The sequence below is a fragment of the Ruditapes philippinarum genome, unplaced genomic scaffold (assembly GCF_026571515.1).
Source record: "Ruditapes philippinarum isolate M1 unplaced genomic scaffold, ASM2657151v2 ctg4684_1_1_1_1, whole genome shotgun sequence".
Lineage (NCBI taxonomy): Eukaryota > Metazoa > Mollusca > Bivalvia > Venerida > Veneridae > Ruditapes > Ruditapes philippinarum.
In genome coordinates this window covers 70,769-87,954 of record NW_026862246.1, presented here as the reverse complement: position 1 = coordinate 87,954, position 17,186 = coordinate 70,769, and the positions used below count along the sequence as shown (strand labels likewise).

The 17,186-nt window shown below is 31.6% G+C and overlaps 2 protein-coding genes across 2 annotated transcripts; both read left to right on the top strand.

Moving 5' to 3' along the window:
• Window positions 1-696: 696 nt before the first annotated feature.
• Window positions 697-2,550, top strand: LOC132718414 (uncharacterized). The gene has a single exon (XM_060702108.1). It carries the CDS (start codon window positions 700-702, stop codon window positions 2,419-2,421), a length of 1,722 nt encoding a protein of 573 aa, XP_060558091.1. The 5' UTR covers window positions 697-699; the 3' UTR covers window positions 2,422-2,550.
• A 4,920-nt stretch (window positions 2,551-7,470) lies between these two features.
• On the top strand, window positions 7,471-13,284 carry LOC132718413 (uncharacterized). The gene is made up of 2 exons (XM_060702107.1): window positions 7,471-7,648; window positions 10,812-13,284. Exon 2 carries the CDS (start codon window positions 10,814-10,816, stop codon window positions 12,533-12,535), a length of 1,722 nt encoding a protein of 573 aa, XP_060558090.1. The 5' UTR covers window positions 7,471-7,648; window positions 10,812-10,813; the 3' UTR covers window positions 12,536-13,284.
• The last annotated feature ends 3,902 nt before the right edge of the window (window positions 13,285-17,186 follow it).

Here is a 17,186-nt window from a genome sequence, read left to right as displayed (position 1 = left end):
ACTTTATAACTCACACGTAGGAGATAAAAAATCATAATTAGGACTTTATAACTCCTACGTAGGACTTTATAAGTCCTACGTAGGACTTTATAAGTCCTACGTAGGACTTTATAACTCCTACGTAGGAGATAAAAAAATCCTACTTAGGAGTTTAAAAGTCCTACGTAGGAGTTATAAACTCCTAATTAGGTTTTTTATCTCCTACGTAGGAGTTTATTTTTGTATAGAACATTATGAATTGGCACCAGGACGCTTCCGTACATACTAGTGTCACTAGAATCATGATTTATTTTAATGTGTACGTTTATTATTGAATTATGATCGGTGTTCATTAAAGAGTTTAATTGATTTATTGATTGTTGATACTTTAATGAATACGATTAATATCGGTTAACACAACAAATTTGTCCAATTAAATTTTATCGATTGGTTACATAAGAAATAGAATTATTTGTTTGCAGTGTAAAGCAGATATATTTTTTTAATATCTAAAATAAAGGTCACAAGTCAAGTGAGATATTTCTTTTTCATTTGAAAATTAAAATGCAACCCAGCGATCGATAAAGCAATACACATAAATTGTTTTTCATATGTGGTTAATTAAGATGTAAGTAAAATTTCGATATGCGCCAAATTGAATAATATAACCTTTTAAGTAGAAAGGAAAATAGTGATAAAACTATTTTCTGTATTCCAGGAATGGCCGTTTCAGGACGTAAACAAGTAGACCTGATAGGATCAGTAGAAGCAGGATCAACGGAAGACTTCGATCACTGTTGTGAGCCATGTCTTACCACAGGTCAACGTATAGAAGCTCACGGGTTTTGTGTCACATGTCAAGAATACCTTTGTAAAAATTGCCACGATGTCTACAGGAAAACAAAAGTCTTACGAAATCATCAAATTTTGCAGCGTATTGATTTTGATAAGATTCAAGCTACAAGGAAATCAAACAATGAATGCACTGAAATGTGTCAAGTTCACAAAAAAGAAATAATCAAATTTTATTGTCCATCACACCATGCACTCGGATGCAATGATTGCATAACTTTAGGACATAGAACATGTAAAGTTGATTACATACCTGAAAAATGCGTAGGTGTCGCAGATGGGAAGAAGTTCGATGGCGTCATGAAGAAGCTCGACGAAAAATTAAAAGAAGCATCAGAAATTTCGAAAAAGGCTAAAAACAGTAGAAGCAACATAAATGATTACAATAAAGAAATCATCAAGGCGATCACTGAATTCAGAAAAGAAATAAACGACCGCCTAGATCTGATGCAAAAAGATGTTTTAAATAATGCCGAGGAAATAAAGTCCAACACCAACAAAATAATTCAACACGTCCTTGATACATGTGAAAATATGATTTCCAGTATAAAAGGCTTGCAATTAAGTCTACATGCAAGCAAATCAAATCATCAAGATGGTCAACTCTACATTGACATAAAGCGGGCAGAATCTACGCTGAAATCAGATAAATTAAATGACGCAGAACAAACATTAAGGCATACCAATATGCACTACTCATTTCAACGAAATTCTGAACTCGAGACATTGTTCTGTAAGAAAATGGTCTTCGGTGAGATTGTCGATCATTCTCGTCATGAATCTACAAAAGTAACAAAGACTGTTGATCGGCTGGTTGGGAAAGGAGATATCAATGTTAAAACTTCATCAGATAAGATGAATAGTTCTATTACAGGATGTGCAGTTCTCAACACAAATAAACTTGTTCTAGCTGATCGTAACAACAACAAGATAAAATTGATATCTATAGAGAACAAAGTTGTACAGGAAAAGAAAGCTCTAGACTCAGGGCCATTTGATATTGCTGAAATGTCTCAGGATCAGTTTGCAGTAACAATACCGTTTATCAAAGAAATAGTGGTCATGACAACAGACGACAAGCTATCATGTGTCCGCAGTATTAAAGTGGAAAGGAAGTGCTATGGTATAGACAATAATCAGGATCGTCTTTATGTTGCTTGTTTGTCTCCTCCTAGTGTGACTGTACTGAATACACATGGTGATATCCTGAATAACATCTCTCTGAACTTTCTTTCACCTGACTATGCCCCGTATATTGCTGTGAGAAAGGATTCCAAACTTCTGTATATCAGTGACCGTGGTAACAACAGTATAACGAGTGTATCATCATTACAAGGGGACGTAACAGCTATATATAAACATACAGATCTTATTAGACCACTTGGAATGTTGGAGTTAGATGACGGGTCATTACTTGTCTGCTGTTATAGTAATGGATCAATTCATAAAGTCAACGGAGACTTGAAGGAAGGGAAGATGATGCATAAAGATAAAACAATTCTGTATTCAATATGCTACAGTTCAAGCTATAATGAGGTCTATGTTGGTTGCTGTGATGATAACAAGTTGAAAGTTTTTGACACACAATGATCAATTGATGAAATTTTAATTTGATAACCGAAATGAAGATTGCATTGCATTAATTGTTCTTAATTATAGAAAATGATAAAAGTACATTTTGTATTATTATTATTATTATTATTATTATTATTATTATTATTCTTATATTTTTATTATTATTTATTATTATTATTATTATTATTATTATCATCATCATTATTATTATTATTATTATTATTATTATTATCATTATTATTATTATTATTATTATTATTATTACTATCATCATCATTATTATTATTAATATTATTATTATTATTATTATTATTATCATCATCATTATTATTATTAATATTATTATTTTTATTATTATTATCAGCAGCTCATGTGTTTCAAAAATATCTCTTTATATCAAAAAATCCTTTTCGTCGATTTGAAACTATGCAAATTGTCGCCGATAATTTTGTTTTGATATCAATTTTTTCATATGCAAAATGATCATCCTTTTTACAAATTAAAACGTCACTGAATGATTATGTTTCATATAAGGAATAGGCTAGCTATTTAATGAGATATTCTTTTAGATATAAAGATTTTATAACAAGGATATTTGGGTCTGTTCTAACGCTCTTCTATTGTTTCAACTAATAAGCTGTTCATTCAATGGTACTTTCATAACGATAGTGATAGTTTAAGGTAAATCTTAACTATTATTTCTTAAACGTTTATGTCTGCATATAATTATTTCTATAACTACCATCGTGATTTTTGTTATAATTATTATGTTAGTTTACGCTTCATCAAAAGATAAATATTTTATTTGTGTATTCTGCGTAGGATGAGCCTATTTAGGAAACTTTGACTATAGTGTGATTGTATAATTAGAATTTATTCTCTGAACTAATGGACTTATTTGATGTATTGCATATATCTGTAAGCATGCTGGGTCGTATATATACATTTTGTAAACAGTAACATTTTTAATAAATCTTGAGAAACAACACCATCATATGATATTTGTACATTACCGATAAAGTGTGTGATACGACAAAAAATTTGCGCTGAGACTACAACTAAATATTTTTGGGAACGTTTTTTTCTATTGTGTTTTGTTATGATAAACAAGCATTAGATTACAGACATACATACTATTTGTTTCCTCTTTGGAATTGCTATTGAATGTATAGTATGCATTGAAAAGTTCAGAAATAGGGAGCTTTTTACTTAAAGGCACTCACTATCACTTGTCATTTAATTGTAAATTATGTTAGAACCTGATCATCTTTTGTTATCACACTAAAATTTCGTTATCAACAGACAACATTAAAGGTTGTCCATCCGATAATAATTTTATAAATGTATGATAAAACTTTAGCTACAATGTTATCTCTTTTGCTATGTATACATTTCAAGTTTTTTTTTTATAATTTGGCTAATATTATAGTGTGTCATATTGAACAAGATAGAAGATTGTGTTTATATTGCATATTGTTAGTATTAATTCCAGTTCAATAGAAAACTGATTCAATTTTCTACGTAACATTGTAATTAACCATTGAAATGAATTAATTTGTTTGTTACATTGAATTGGAACTTACATTGTATTGGATATTACAATTATTAATGAATAATAAATAAAAGATTTAAGACCGTGATTTGATAATATAAGGATGTTACACCGGCTGCCAGTACAGACCGGAATATCAAGCTCGTAATTGTTTACGGTGTGGTAACGAGGCTCTGTCCAGTTTCCGCTAAATATTATCTGAGAGCTTAATAATCCCGGTCTGTAACGAGAGCCATTGTTTGATTCTTTGTCTTGCATATAACAAATAAATTATTGTTCGGAAAGAAATTTCGAAAATCAATATTTTCATTGAACACTTTTGTCTTATAGTAGCATAATTATGTATATACAATTTTATTCATAACGGTAAAATATCATTCTAAGAACCAATTCATTCAAAAATGGTTCTTACGTCATCTGAAGCATGCGGCTTATATAACTCGGGGGTGTAAGAAAGTTGTTCAAGCACCCGTGTTAGCAGTAGATAATCCAGTCTAATATGCAAGAAAAAATGTCGACTACATTACCTTCAGCTTTTTGTCATATCACATTGACTTTAGAATGTAAATAATAAAAAGGGAACTTACCGAATATGTTAGCAGATTAGTTGTTTTAACAATCAATAGATGGACAGATAGAAAAATGTATAAACTATATGATAAATAGTTTGATTGATTCATTCATTGAGATGTTTCAATGGATCACCACTTTTCCCAAATTTTGACACCTTTGCCACCTTATTGTATCTCTCAATAAAACTTCTGCTCTTGTGATTGAATTATGTCTTTATTTATTTCTTCTGCGTGCTTTAATTTGATCTAAGAAAACAGATGATGTTGTCAATAAATGAGCCAAATTGTCTGGTTCTAATACCAGGTATATTAAAGGAGGAATAGTAAAGATAAAGAAGAGAGAGAGAGAGAGGCGAATTTATACATGAAAGATGTATATGTACATTCGTCTTTTATATTTTTGGTCTGTTTTTGGTTGTTATTATTTTGCAATTTTTGGTTGGTTTCTCTTACATTACCATGACGTTGTCATTATGCATCTTCCTGTTATCACGTGCTCTTATGTGCGCGTAAATGTCACATGCAATTAAATCATATTTACCCCTGTGTCCATTGTCAATTCGGACTCGAAGACAAAACTTGAATGCGGGAGTCTCAGTTAAATATTTGCAAAAGCTGTGGTAGTAATTTACATACAGTACTGATGTTGCTCCTGCAAATACCGCAAATATCCTTAGACGAGATCATCCCTTATTATTATGTTTTTTAAATCCTAAGCTAGGTACAATATTATATAAATCAAAGCTAATTAACTTAGTTGCGGTAGATATCATCATAAGAAAACGGAGCTGATTTTATATCTTTAAAAACAATATTTATACATTTGTAAACAATATAAATGCATGCCATGAACTTCTTAATCAGCTGTTTGTTGGTATATTTTGTAGTTTGGTTTTACGTCGCACCAACACTGTATCAGTTATATGGTGACTACAGCTTTACTGCAGATGTCCCTCAGGGCAAAAATGACGTCAGAGTAAAAAGTCCGTACCAGGATTCGAACTAACAGCGGTAACGGGCAATTGGCTTGAAGTCAACCTCTGAACCACTCGGAAACGAATGCTCCATCGCGTGTTGTAATATTTGAGAAATATAAGAGAAAATATGTATTTGTAATCGAAATATAAAAAAAGTTTGAAGTTGTATCGGACATATACATGTATGATATATCTTAATTAGGAAAAGGTAAGAGTATTTTTTTGATTCACCTGCCCATTTTCTGTTCAAATATTTACGAGTGAGCAATGATACTGTGTCATACATACTGATAAGCAAACCTATTTGTTTCTAGGTCTTACAAAAGATATAACCATAATTTCTATGTTCATAGATGTATTTGTTTCCCACAAAAGAAATCAGTGGAATCAATGATCTCGGAAAAATCACTGATAAAATTACTGTAAATAAGTGAGAATGTTTATATATAGTAAAATTTGGTGAACTGGTTAACATGAATGTAGCAATACGACTACGACAAAGTGATGAGCTGTAAAAAAAAATCTTGAAGAAAAAAAAAAAAAAAAAACAATTACCAACTACAGACCTATATATCTTTTATAATAAAATCTCTCGCAATTTTTATTGGGTTAAAATAGGAAATTAATTAAACGATTTAAAAAACTAAAAATGAGCGGCGGATGTGCGACTGAAGCTGTTTATTGTTTTTCCTAAACACATGTTTTGATGATAGCTGCGAAATAGACTTCAAAGCTACTCTCCCACACAAAATGGGTCTTAAAACATAAACACATATGTTTATAGTTATTAAATATGCATAGAAGAAAGTCCAAATTTTGCGTGTTCTTGCTATTATTTGCTGTAACTTTGTTATTTTTGAATGAATTGTCTTCAAACTTGAACATAATGATTTGCAAGGATAACCCTTAAAAATAACCAGACAGACCTTGACCTTAACTCATAAATGACCTTGACTTTGAAGGTCAAATTATTGAAATTTTCATTTTTTTCGGATGTAACTGGCTGTAACTTTGCTATTATTGAATGGATCGACATCAAATTATAACAGAACATTCTTAAGGACAAGATCTTCATGTTTATCAAACTCAAATTGACTTTGGCTCTTTAATGACATTTAAGGTAACTTTGTTCGGAATATAACCCTAAAACTGTAAGAGATATCATAATGACATTTTGTAGATAAATAGATCTTATTAAATTGAAGTGCAGTGCAAAAGAACCATAACCCTGCTTTACCTTATTTTGGAATTATTGTCCTTTTTTCGTTTGTACACTTTGAACTTTGTCAGGGGCATAACTTTGAATCTACAAAAAGTACCTACAATAAATTTTATGGCGGATAGAGCTCATTGTGTCAAAGTGCAGTGCAAAAACAGAAACTCTGCTTTGCCTACGTTTTGGTCAATACTGAACTGAAATAATTAGATTGTTCACCACAATGATGATTTTTTTCCGCAGTTTAAAGATATGAGTAGAAATTACTCATTTGTACAGCGTTAAGGTAAAATACAAACTGCGCTGATAAACTTACTCTTGTAACCTTGAACCTCTGACAAAACACTTGATGAATCATATCTCAAATACATAGAAAGAAAATTTCAAGGAAAAAAGGAGTTTACAAATCTAATATTGTCTATTCAAATGACACTTGACATATTGTCCTTTCAATTTAGTGCTTACTTTCGTAAAATTACATCTATTCTTTTGATTGTTATTTTATTTCCCGTGTCAAGATATTTTTCTTTATTGTAACATGTCATGACTGATGTATATATCGGTATAAACACTTTAATGTAAATAGAACAAGGAAGATATCATATCACATGGGTACCATTGTTTTATATTAGGGACACTCCAAACAAGAGTATATAATTGAGAGACAATTGTAAGAGTAGTGGAAGACACTTGAAGTATTTGAAATCCCGTCCTGCTTTGGGTCAGAATCTCTACTTCAAGTAGAGTGCGGATTCTTCCCTTACACAAATAAGCATAATTTCTCAACAGTTGGACTGCTATGACTATATTCTTAACTCCTCCGGGAATGTGTTAACCTTTCATAAAACTTGGTAAAAATATATGGTATTTCCGCTGATCCGGATATAACAAATATATGAGGAGGAGGAAACAGGTCAATCACAGGGTAAGATTTTAACTTTTTAAACATTTATATCAATTTCAAAGCTTTTTTTGAAAGGAAATCGAAATGTGATTCTACCCTTTTGACTTATCTCTAAATTTATCCATTTTGTACCGGATTTTTTTAAGTCTTTGTCGAGATATGTTTCGTCATGTGTTCTTGTGTGTCCAAAACACGAGTTTCACAGTCTTACGGCCAAACGATGCTAAACATTAATTGAGAATTGGCGAAAAAAAGAAAAAAAAAAGGAATTTCTGTCAAACCTCCAGTCGAGCTTCAAATGTGCTTAAAAGATCCATATGTGATATAGAAAACCATCTACGGAACAACGTACATGTATATAAACATTTTGACACGGACTGAGAGCGAATACTACTCGTATGATAAAGAATGTCCCTCTTAGGAACAAGCCAAACTGTAAAATATTAAACAACTGACAAATGAAATTGACCAAATCATGTAAAGCTATATCGTAGTATATCATATATTTTTACCGTTACTTACTTAAATTCATAGAGATGAAAATACTGTAAGATTCCATAAGTGAATTTGATAGATTTTCACTCACAGACACAAGTATTTTTATAGATTGCTATGCAGTGAAATATTTAAGTTAACTTTTTTATAAAAAACTGTCCTCAAAAGAAATGTTCTACTTTCGTGTCGAATGAACAACACAAAATTAAATTAATATATCACACACTACTTTGTTTAAAGTTTGCTACTTTTATGACAAATAATTTTACATTCAGCGGAGCTACTCTCTGCTGATAATAAGCTTCTAACATGCTCTTGGCCATTATTTGAATTATCATTCATGTTTGTACTTTCTACATGCGAAGAAAAGGATATTTGAGCCTCGTCACGACAAAACCAACATAATGCATTTGCGACCAGCATGGATCAAGACCAGCCTGCGCATCCGCGCAGTCTGATCAGGATCCATGCTGTTCGCTATCAGTTTCTCTACTTGATATAAAGTTTGTAAGCGAACAGCATGGATCCTGATCAGACTGCGCGGATGCGCAGGCTAGTCTGGATCCATGCTGGTCGCAAATCCATTATGTTGGTTTTGTCGTGACGCGGCTCATTTGTTTCTAAGATATAATGTTCATTTAGTTAATATCAGTTTTTATACTACTTGTGAAATGTACAAATTAGCCTTTAGATAACAATACACAAGTACATAGTACTTTGAACAGCTGCGCTGCTCTTGACCTAATTGATTTTGTTACTGTTCACTTATGATCAAGTGCCCTGTCAATTATGAAAACATTAAAGCACTCATTTGAATATCCGATTGCACTTCGGTTTTGTCCGTATAATTGACGAGAATTAATATTAATATTTTAATGGAAATGGCCTAGTGCTTGAAAATTGTCTGCACGGATATATGTCGATTTGTATTGTGTTTTACGGCATTGAAATAAAATTTACTATCTTTAATCCGAGCATTTTTAAATGTTAATTCTTAATTTTTTATATACTAGTCGACTCTATTAATTCTAGTATATACTTTACCAAAACTCATTTAAACAAATTTAAACAAAACGAACAACATACTTCAATAATGTTGAAAATATGAATAATAATAATAAATAAAAAATAAAAACAAACAAAAAAACAAACAATTAAACAAACAAACAATAAAACAAACAGACAAACCAACAACAACAACAAAAAAGATGGACATACGTGGTCTCAATCTTAGTATGTCTCAATCTTATCAATTTAAACCCGAAGACTACCATATTGCGCTTTTAAAAACGCTCAGTATAATTATTTTATAAGACTTTAAGATTAAACGACCATTTTCATTGGCTGAAATGAGTCGTGGCAAAAAGACGAAATAATAAGTCGTGGCAACAAGGTAATTCCCCTGCCCAAGAGATCATATCTTGAGACCACACGATGTTAAGTCGAGGCCACGAGATAATAAGTCGTGGTCACGAGATAAAAAGTCGTGCCCACGAGATAATATCTTGAGACAACAAGATAATAAGTCGTGGCCACGAGATGATAAGTCGTGGTCACGAGATAATAAGTCGTGGCCACAAGGTAATAACTCGTGCCCACGAGATAATATCTTGAGACAACAAGATAATAAGTCGTGGCCACGAGCTTTTATATTGGGGCCTCAATATAATAAGTCGTGGCCACGAGATAAAGTAAAACAGCAAATGTCACTCTATGCCACCGTAAGATCCTGAGATATTTTCGTTCTGCTTAGTGGAGGCGAGATATTGCCCAGACAAAAATACAATGTAGCACAATATCTCGTCGCGCAGTACAATTAGTTATTAGGACTTATTATTAGCCTACATTTGTGAGACGCATTGTGAAAACTGAGTTGAAAATGAATCAAAGTAGGATTTTACCTTTTGTTTTAATACACTTACTAAATTTTACTTTTCAAAAATTTTTAAAACAAATTTTGCTTTTTCTGTTTTTTTTACGTAGTGTGTTTTTCTTGATAAAGGTAGCCTACCTTGTACTGGAAAGCTGAAAAAATCGTGTAGAATTTCGCCCCTTTACTCAGAAAGTGTATGCTGTGTAATAGTCCTTGAATAAGTTGTCGTTTTTAAAAGAATCTACTGTTTTTGACTTGAAAGTTGATCATGAGTTTTTAATTTGTTGGGTTGTTATTGAATTATAATCGGGTGAAATTATTTAAGAGTAAGATTGCTTAAATGATTATTGATACCTTTATCAATACGATTATTATCAATTAACACAACTATGTCAAATCAAACTTTATCGATTGATCACCGATTTTAATACATGTTAATTAGCATATTTTTGTTTGAAGGGTAAACCGACAATGTACTGTATTTATCATTTCCTATATACATGTATATATAAATAAAAAAAAAACGTTTTAAGGTTGAACACCACTTAGTAATTTTCTCTTATATTACTTTATAAATTGGGCATGTTTGTCAAAGAAGTAGAACTTTTAATATCAAGGTCTTAAGTCAGTTGAGATTTTTTTTCAATGCTACAAAGCGATAGATTAAGAAATACACATTAATTGTTGATCATTTTTGGTTAATTAAGATGTGTTAAATTAAGATGTGTAAAATTTCGCTATGAACAAATTTAAATAACATATCCATTTTAGTAAAAAGGAAAATAGTGATAAAAAATTCTATATTCTGTATTCCAGAAATGGCCGTATCAGGGCGTAAACAAAGCGATCTACTAGGATCAGTAGCAGCAGGATCAGCAGAAGACTTTAATCACTGTTGTGAGCCATGTCTTACCACAGGGCAACATATAGAAGCTCATGGCTTTTGTGTTACTTGTCAAGAATACCTCTGTAAAACTTGCCACGATGTCCACAGAAAAACAAAAGTCTTACGAAATCATCAAATTTTGCAGCGTAATGATTTTGATAAGATTCAAACTACAAGAAAATCAAACAATGAATGCACTGAATTGTGCCAAGTTCACAAAAAAGAAATAATCAAATTTTATTGCCCATCACACCATGCACTCGGATGCAATGATTGCATAACTTTAGGCCATAGAACATGTAAAATTGATTACATACCTGAAAAATGCGAAGGTGTTGCAGATGGGAAGGAGTTCGATGACGTCATGCAGAAACTCGGCGAAAAATTAAAAGAAGCATCAGAAATTTCGAATAAGGCTAAAGGCAGTAGAATCAACATTAATGATTACAATGAACAAATCATCAAGGCTATCACTGAATTCCGAAAAGAAATAAACGACCACCTAGATCTGATGCAAAAGGATGCTTTAAATAATGCTGAGGAAATAAAGTCCAACAACAACAAAATTATTCATCACGTCCTTGATAGATGTGAAAATATGATTTCCGGAATAAAATGCTTGCTATCAAGTCTTCATGCAAGCAAATCAACTCATCAAGACGGTCAACTCTACATTGGCATGAAGCGGGCAGAATCTGCACTAAAATCAGATGAATTACATGAAGTAAAAGATACATTAATGCATACCAATATGCGCTACTCATTTCAACGAAATGCTGAACTCGAAACATTGTTCTGTAAGAAAATGGTCTTTGGTGAGATTGTCGATCATTCTCGTCATGAATCTACCAAAGTGACAAAAGCTCTTGATAGTCTGATTGGGAAAGGAGTTATCAATATCAAAACTTCATCAGATACGGAGGTATGTGGTATCACAGGATGTGCAGTTCTCAACACAAATAAACTAGTTCTAGCTGATTGGGACAACCAGAAGGTAAAATTGGTTTGTATAGAGAACAAACTTGTACAAGAAGAGAAAGCTCTAGACTCATCGCCATTTGGTATTGCTGTAATGTCTCAGGATCAGTTCGCTGTAACAATGCCGGACAACAATGAAATAGTTGTCATGACAACAGACGACAAACTATTATGTGTCCGCAGTATTGAAGTGGATAGGAAGTGCTTTTGCATAGACTATAATCAGGATCGTCTTTATGTTGCTTGTTTGGCTCCTTCCAGTGTGATTGTACTGAATATGCAAGGTGATATCGTGAATACCATCCCTCTGAACTTTCTTTCACCTCGCTATGCCCCGCATATTGCTGTGTGTAAGGATTCCAAACTTTTGTATATCAGTGACATTGGTAACGACAGTGTAGTGAGTATATCATTACAAGGGGAAGTTACAGCTACATATAAGCATATATATCTTAGAGGACCACGAGGAATGTTGGTGTTAGATGACGGGTCATTACTTGTCTGCAGTTATAAAAATGGAACAATTCATAAAGTCAAAGGAGACTTGAAGCATTGGAAGATAATGTATAAAGGTGAAGATGGAGACCGTCTAAAATCAATATGCCACAGTTTACGCTATGCTGAGATCTATGTTGGTTGCATTGGAGACCGATTGAAAGTTTTTAACACACAATGACCACAGTATTCAGTTTTCATTGATTTGAAAACGGAAGAGTGCATAAAATCATGTGGTTATTGTTCTTTATTATAGAAAATATACAATTATAAAAGAACTTACATGACTTTAAAATATTTATTCCATTATTACATTTAAACTTGTAAATTATGACTCATATCTTGAACAAACTTTTTCACATTGATTTCAATGCACTGTTCTATAAATGATTTTAGGTTTAACATGTTTATGTAAACATGTGCCTTAAAAATAGGAGTTTACGCTTCATATTTTATTTGTGTGTTCTGTGCACAATGAGCCTATTTAGGAACTCTGACTATAGTGTGATTGTATAAATTAGAATTTATTCTCTGAACTAATGGACTTATTTGATTATTTTATTAGCTTAAAGTTGGTTGTTGGAATGTGAATGGTTGGAATATTAATGGCTGCTCAGAAAATTTTATTTTTAGAGCAAACAGTATTGATAAATTAAAATTTGATATTATTGTTATTCCTGAAACACACCTCACAGGTGATAGAAATATTGAATTATCTGATTATCTTTTTTTTTGGTCATAATAGAAAAACTATTCATTCAAATGCACGAAGTGGTTCTGGTGGAGTCTGCATTTTTGTAAAAAATTCACTGATAGAGCTTTTTTATGTTTAAATTTTAGATAAAAGTTATGAGGGAATTTTATGGTTGAGTTTTAAATCAAAATATAATGATAAAATGTTTAATATTTGTGGTTGCTATTTGCCGCCTATGGGATCTTCAAGGATATGTTGATGCACATGATTATTTTGACCAGCTTTTAAGCAATATATATGAAGTACCAGAAAGTTAGGTAAATTTTGTATTATGGGTGACTTTAATGCACGTATATCTGATATGTCTGATTATTTTGAAGGTGTAGATAATTTGCCGTGTAGAAATGTTGTCGATTTTACAAAAAATACGCAAGGAGATATTTTCTGTGATTTTTTAGTCAACAGTAATTGCTGTGTTTAAATGGTCGTCACAGTATTTCAAATGATTTTACATGTATTTCCTCAAAGGGTATGTCTGTTGTTGACTACATTATTGTACCATATGAAGATTTGTCTTTGTTCTCAAATTTTTGAAGTCACAAGAGTGTCAGAAATTGCACCTACTGGAACAGAAAGTAGATATATGCCAGATCATTCTTTATTATCATGTTTGTTTGATATAAGTATGCTTTGCAACAAAACAAATTATTTCTGAAATACCTGTACTAAAGAAGTTAGTTACAAAATATGACACAAATGTGCTGCCTGAAGATTTTTGTCAGAACACCAGTTTTATTGAAGCTGTAGATAGTAAAATCTCTCTGTTTGAGTCCAATTTTTCTCATCAAAGTATTGTGATGATGATTTTATAACTCATTTAGTGTTAATATTAAAGATGAAATGAGTAAGAAGCTTCCTAAAAAGTGTTAGCAATGTCATATTTGGAGGCAGTAAGAAGAGGTTTTGAGTCTTGAAACCTTGGTGGAATGAGAAATTGCAAGAGCTATGGGGTAATATGTGTGAAGCTGAGAAGATGTGGGTTAAATCTAGAGGTGTAAATAAGTCTAATTTAAAAAAAGTTATGTTAATAGACGTAAATTGTTTGACAAGAAAGTGCAAATGTATAAGCGTCAGTATTGGCACAAATTGCAAAACTGATATTTTGTTTGATGCTGAACACAATAAACCTGATTTTTGGAAAATATTGGAAGATTAGGTGTAAGAGATAATAGACAAGGTTCTGTTCCGTATGAAGTTTTGGATGATGATGGGAACTGTGTTTCTAATCCTGCTTTAGTATTAAATAAGTGGAAAACTGATTTTTATAAACTTACTTAATACTGAAGTGGATGCTGAATATACATGTAATTCAGATGATGAAAGCAATGTATATACTGATAGTATTGCAGTGTCAGAAATATTTTCAATATCTGATGTTAAAAAAGCTATTCTCAATGTTAAAAATACTAGAGCAATGGGATATATGATGAAATACCAAGTATTGTTAAAACTTTATAAAAATGAAATTTTAGCACAGTATTTGCACGTGCTTTTCAATTTTTGTTATAACACTGGCAAAGTACCAAAAGCGTGGGGCAAAAGTATTATAAACCCTATTCCGAAAGGATCTACAACTAACACAAAAGACCCTCTCTCATACCGTGGTATTTCTATTACACCTGTTGTATATAAAATTTATTGTTCTTTGATAAATAAGAAACTTACATCGTATGTTGAAACAAACAATATTTTATCTGAAGGTCAAAATGGCTTCCGTAACGGTCGAAGTACTATTGATCATTTGTCGACCCTGACTAGTATTGTTGATACTCGTAGGAAAAGGAAGTTGTCAACATATTGCTCATTTATAGATTTAAGGAAGGCATATGACTGTATAAATAGGCAAATTTTATGGTGTAAATTAGATAGTATTTTAGAATGTAAATTGTTAAATGCTATTAAAAGTCTTTACAATAATGCTATGTGCTCAGTTAGAGTTAACAGTTTTTTAACTGATTGGTTTCATGTTAACACAGGATTGAAACAAGGATGTACCTGTCACCAATGCTGTTTAAATCTTTACATTAATGACCTTGCTACAAAAATAGACTCGTTAAATAAGGGTATTGATATTGATGGTACTAACTGTTCAATTTTGTTGTTTGCTGATGACATAGTTTTGATAACCGATAAACCTGAAAATTTACAGTGTCTTTTGAATGTTTTTAATACTTGGTGTGTTGAAAATAAAATGTGTATTAATATTGACAAATCCAAGATTGTGCAATTTAGAAACCCGTCTGTTAGAAAAAGTGATTTTGTATATTTCGATGTGGAGATTCAGAAATTGAGTATGCCTCTCAGTACAAGTACTTAGGTCTTGTTTTGACTGAACATTTAGATTATTCGGTCACAGCGAAATGCGTTGCTAAATCTGCCGGAAGGGCCTTGGGTTTGCTTATAGCGAGGGCACGCTCAGTTGGTGGATTTCCATATCAAGCATTTACCAAACTTTATGATTCAACTATTGTACCAATTATTACATATGGCTCTGGTATATGGGCAACTGAAGACTTTAAATGTATTAATGCAATTCAGCATAGAGCAGCAAGATATTTTTTGAACGTTGGTAAATATACGTCAAATGCTGCTGTAAATGGTGATATTGGGTGGCAACCAATGATTTGTAAGGTTAAAAAAACAGTTGTACATTTATGGTCTAGATTAGTTAATATGTCAAGTGAAAGACTAAACAGAAAAGTGTTTGTTTGGTCAAATAATGCAAGTAATAGAAACTGTAAAAATTGGAATTTTAAAGTTGTTAACATGTTTTTGAAGTATGATTTTAATGAACATGTACATATTAGCAGGTTTGCGTCTAAGCATGAAATATGTGGAAAACTTGTTCCAAAATTATATGAAGAATATGTCATGTCATGGCATGCCGATGTTAATCGTGTTAATGCACAGAAAGGAAATTGTAGAAATAAACTTAGGTTCTACCGATTATTCAAAACGTCTTTTCATGTTGAACCATACTGTAAATTAGTGTTAAATAGATCACATAGAGGTGCACTTGCAAAATTTCGTAGTGGAACAGCCTCAATCAATGTTGAGATTGGAAGATATAATAATGTCTTGTTAGAGAATAGAAAATGTTCTTTTTGTCACAATATTGGAATTAATGTAATTGAGGATGAGATGCATGTGTTACTACACTGTCCTTTGTATATTGATTTAAGACAACAGCTTTATTTTAAGGCTTGTCAACATTTTGCTAATTTTGATAGTGTAGATGATGTTGAAAAGATAAGGATACTTCTGAATGAGGAGGCCATTGTTAATTGCTGTGCCAAAACCTGCTTTCAAATGTTAGAAAAGCGTCGTGATAGTTTGTATACTGGATAATATTAAACTGTACTATATTTTTTTATTGTATATAAACATTGTTTTAGTATATAAACATTGTTTTAGTATATGAACATTGTTTTAGTATATGAACATTGTTTTAGTATATGAACATTGTTTTATCTTGCTCTAGAAAACCTTATTAATAATTCATATGTCTGATTAGATCAGTCCTGTGCTTTTACTGTTTAGACCATTTTGTAATGTTGAGCTTTATAAACTATTCCTTTTAAAGATATTCACGGTTTTAATTTATAAAAAACAAAACGACAGATTATCATTAAGAAGAGTTTTCTAGGTCATAGCATTTAGAATATGTGTATATATATGGTAAAGTTTAGAACCGAAAAATAAGGAGAGTTTGTTTTTGGTTATACAAATCAATGCCAAGTCATAATTTTGACACAACCACTGTTGTTATAGAACATGAATATTTGGGTCTTCATACAAATTAGCACATTACAATTTTCTGAACTATTTTGTTTATGATTAAATCTTTCAGCCTTTTTCTATGGGATAGACAGAGTAATTTGAATTCTAACTGTACTCAAATATGAATACTTGCCAAGATCTTTGACTTGACAAAGCTATGATTAAGAACAAACTCAGATGACATTTCATTTGATTTCTTTTTCTGTATATGTACATTAAGTGAGTAGTCATTAAAATATGTGATAGAGTTTTTAAGAAATTGAAAATGTATAGTTTTTTAATAGTCTCTAGCAAATCA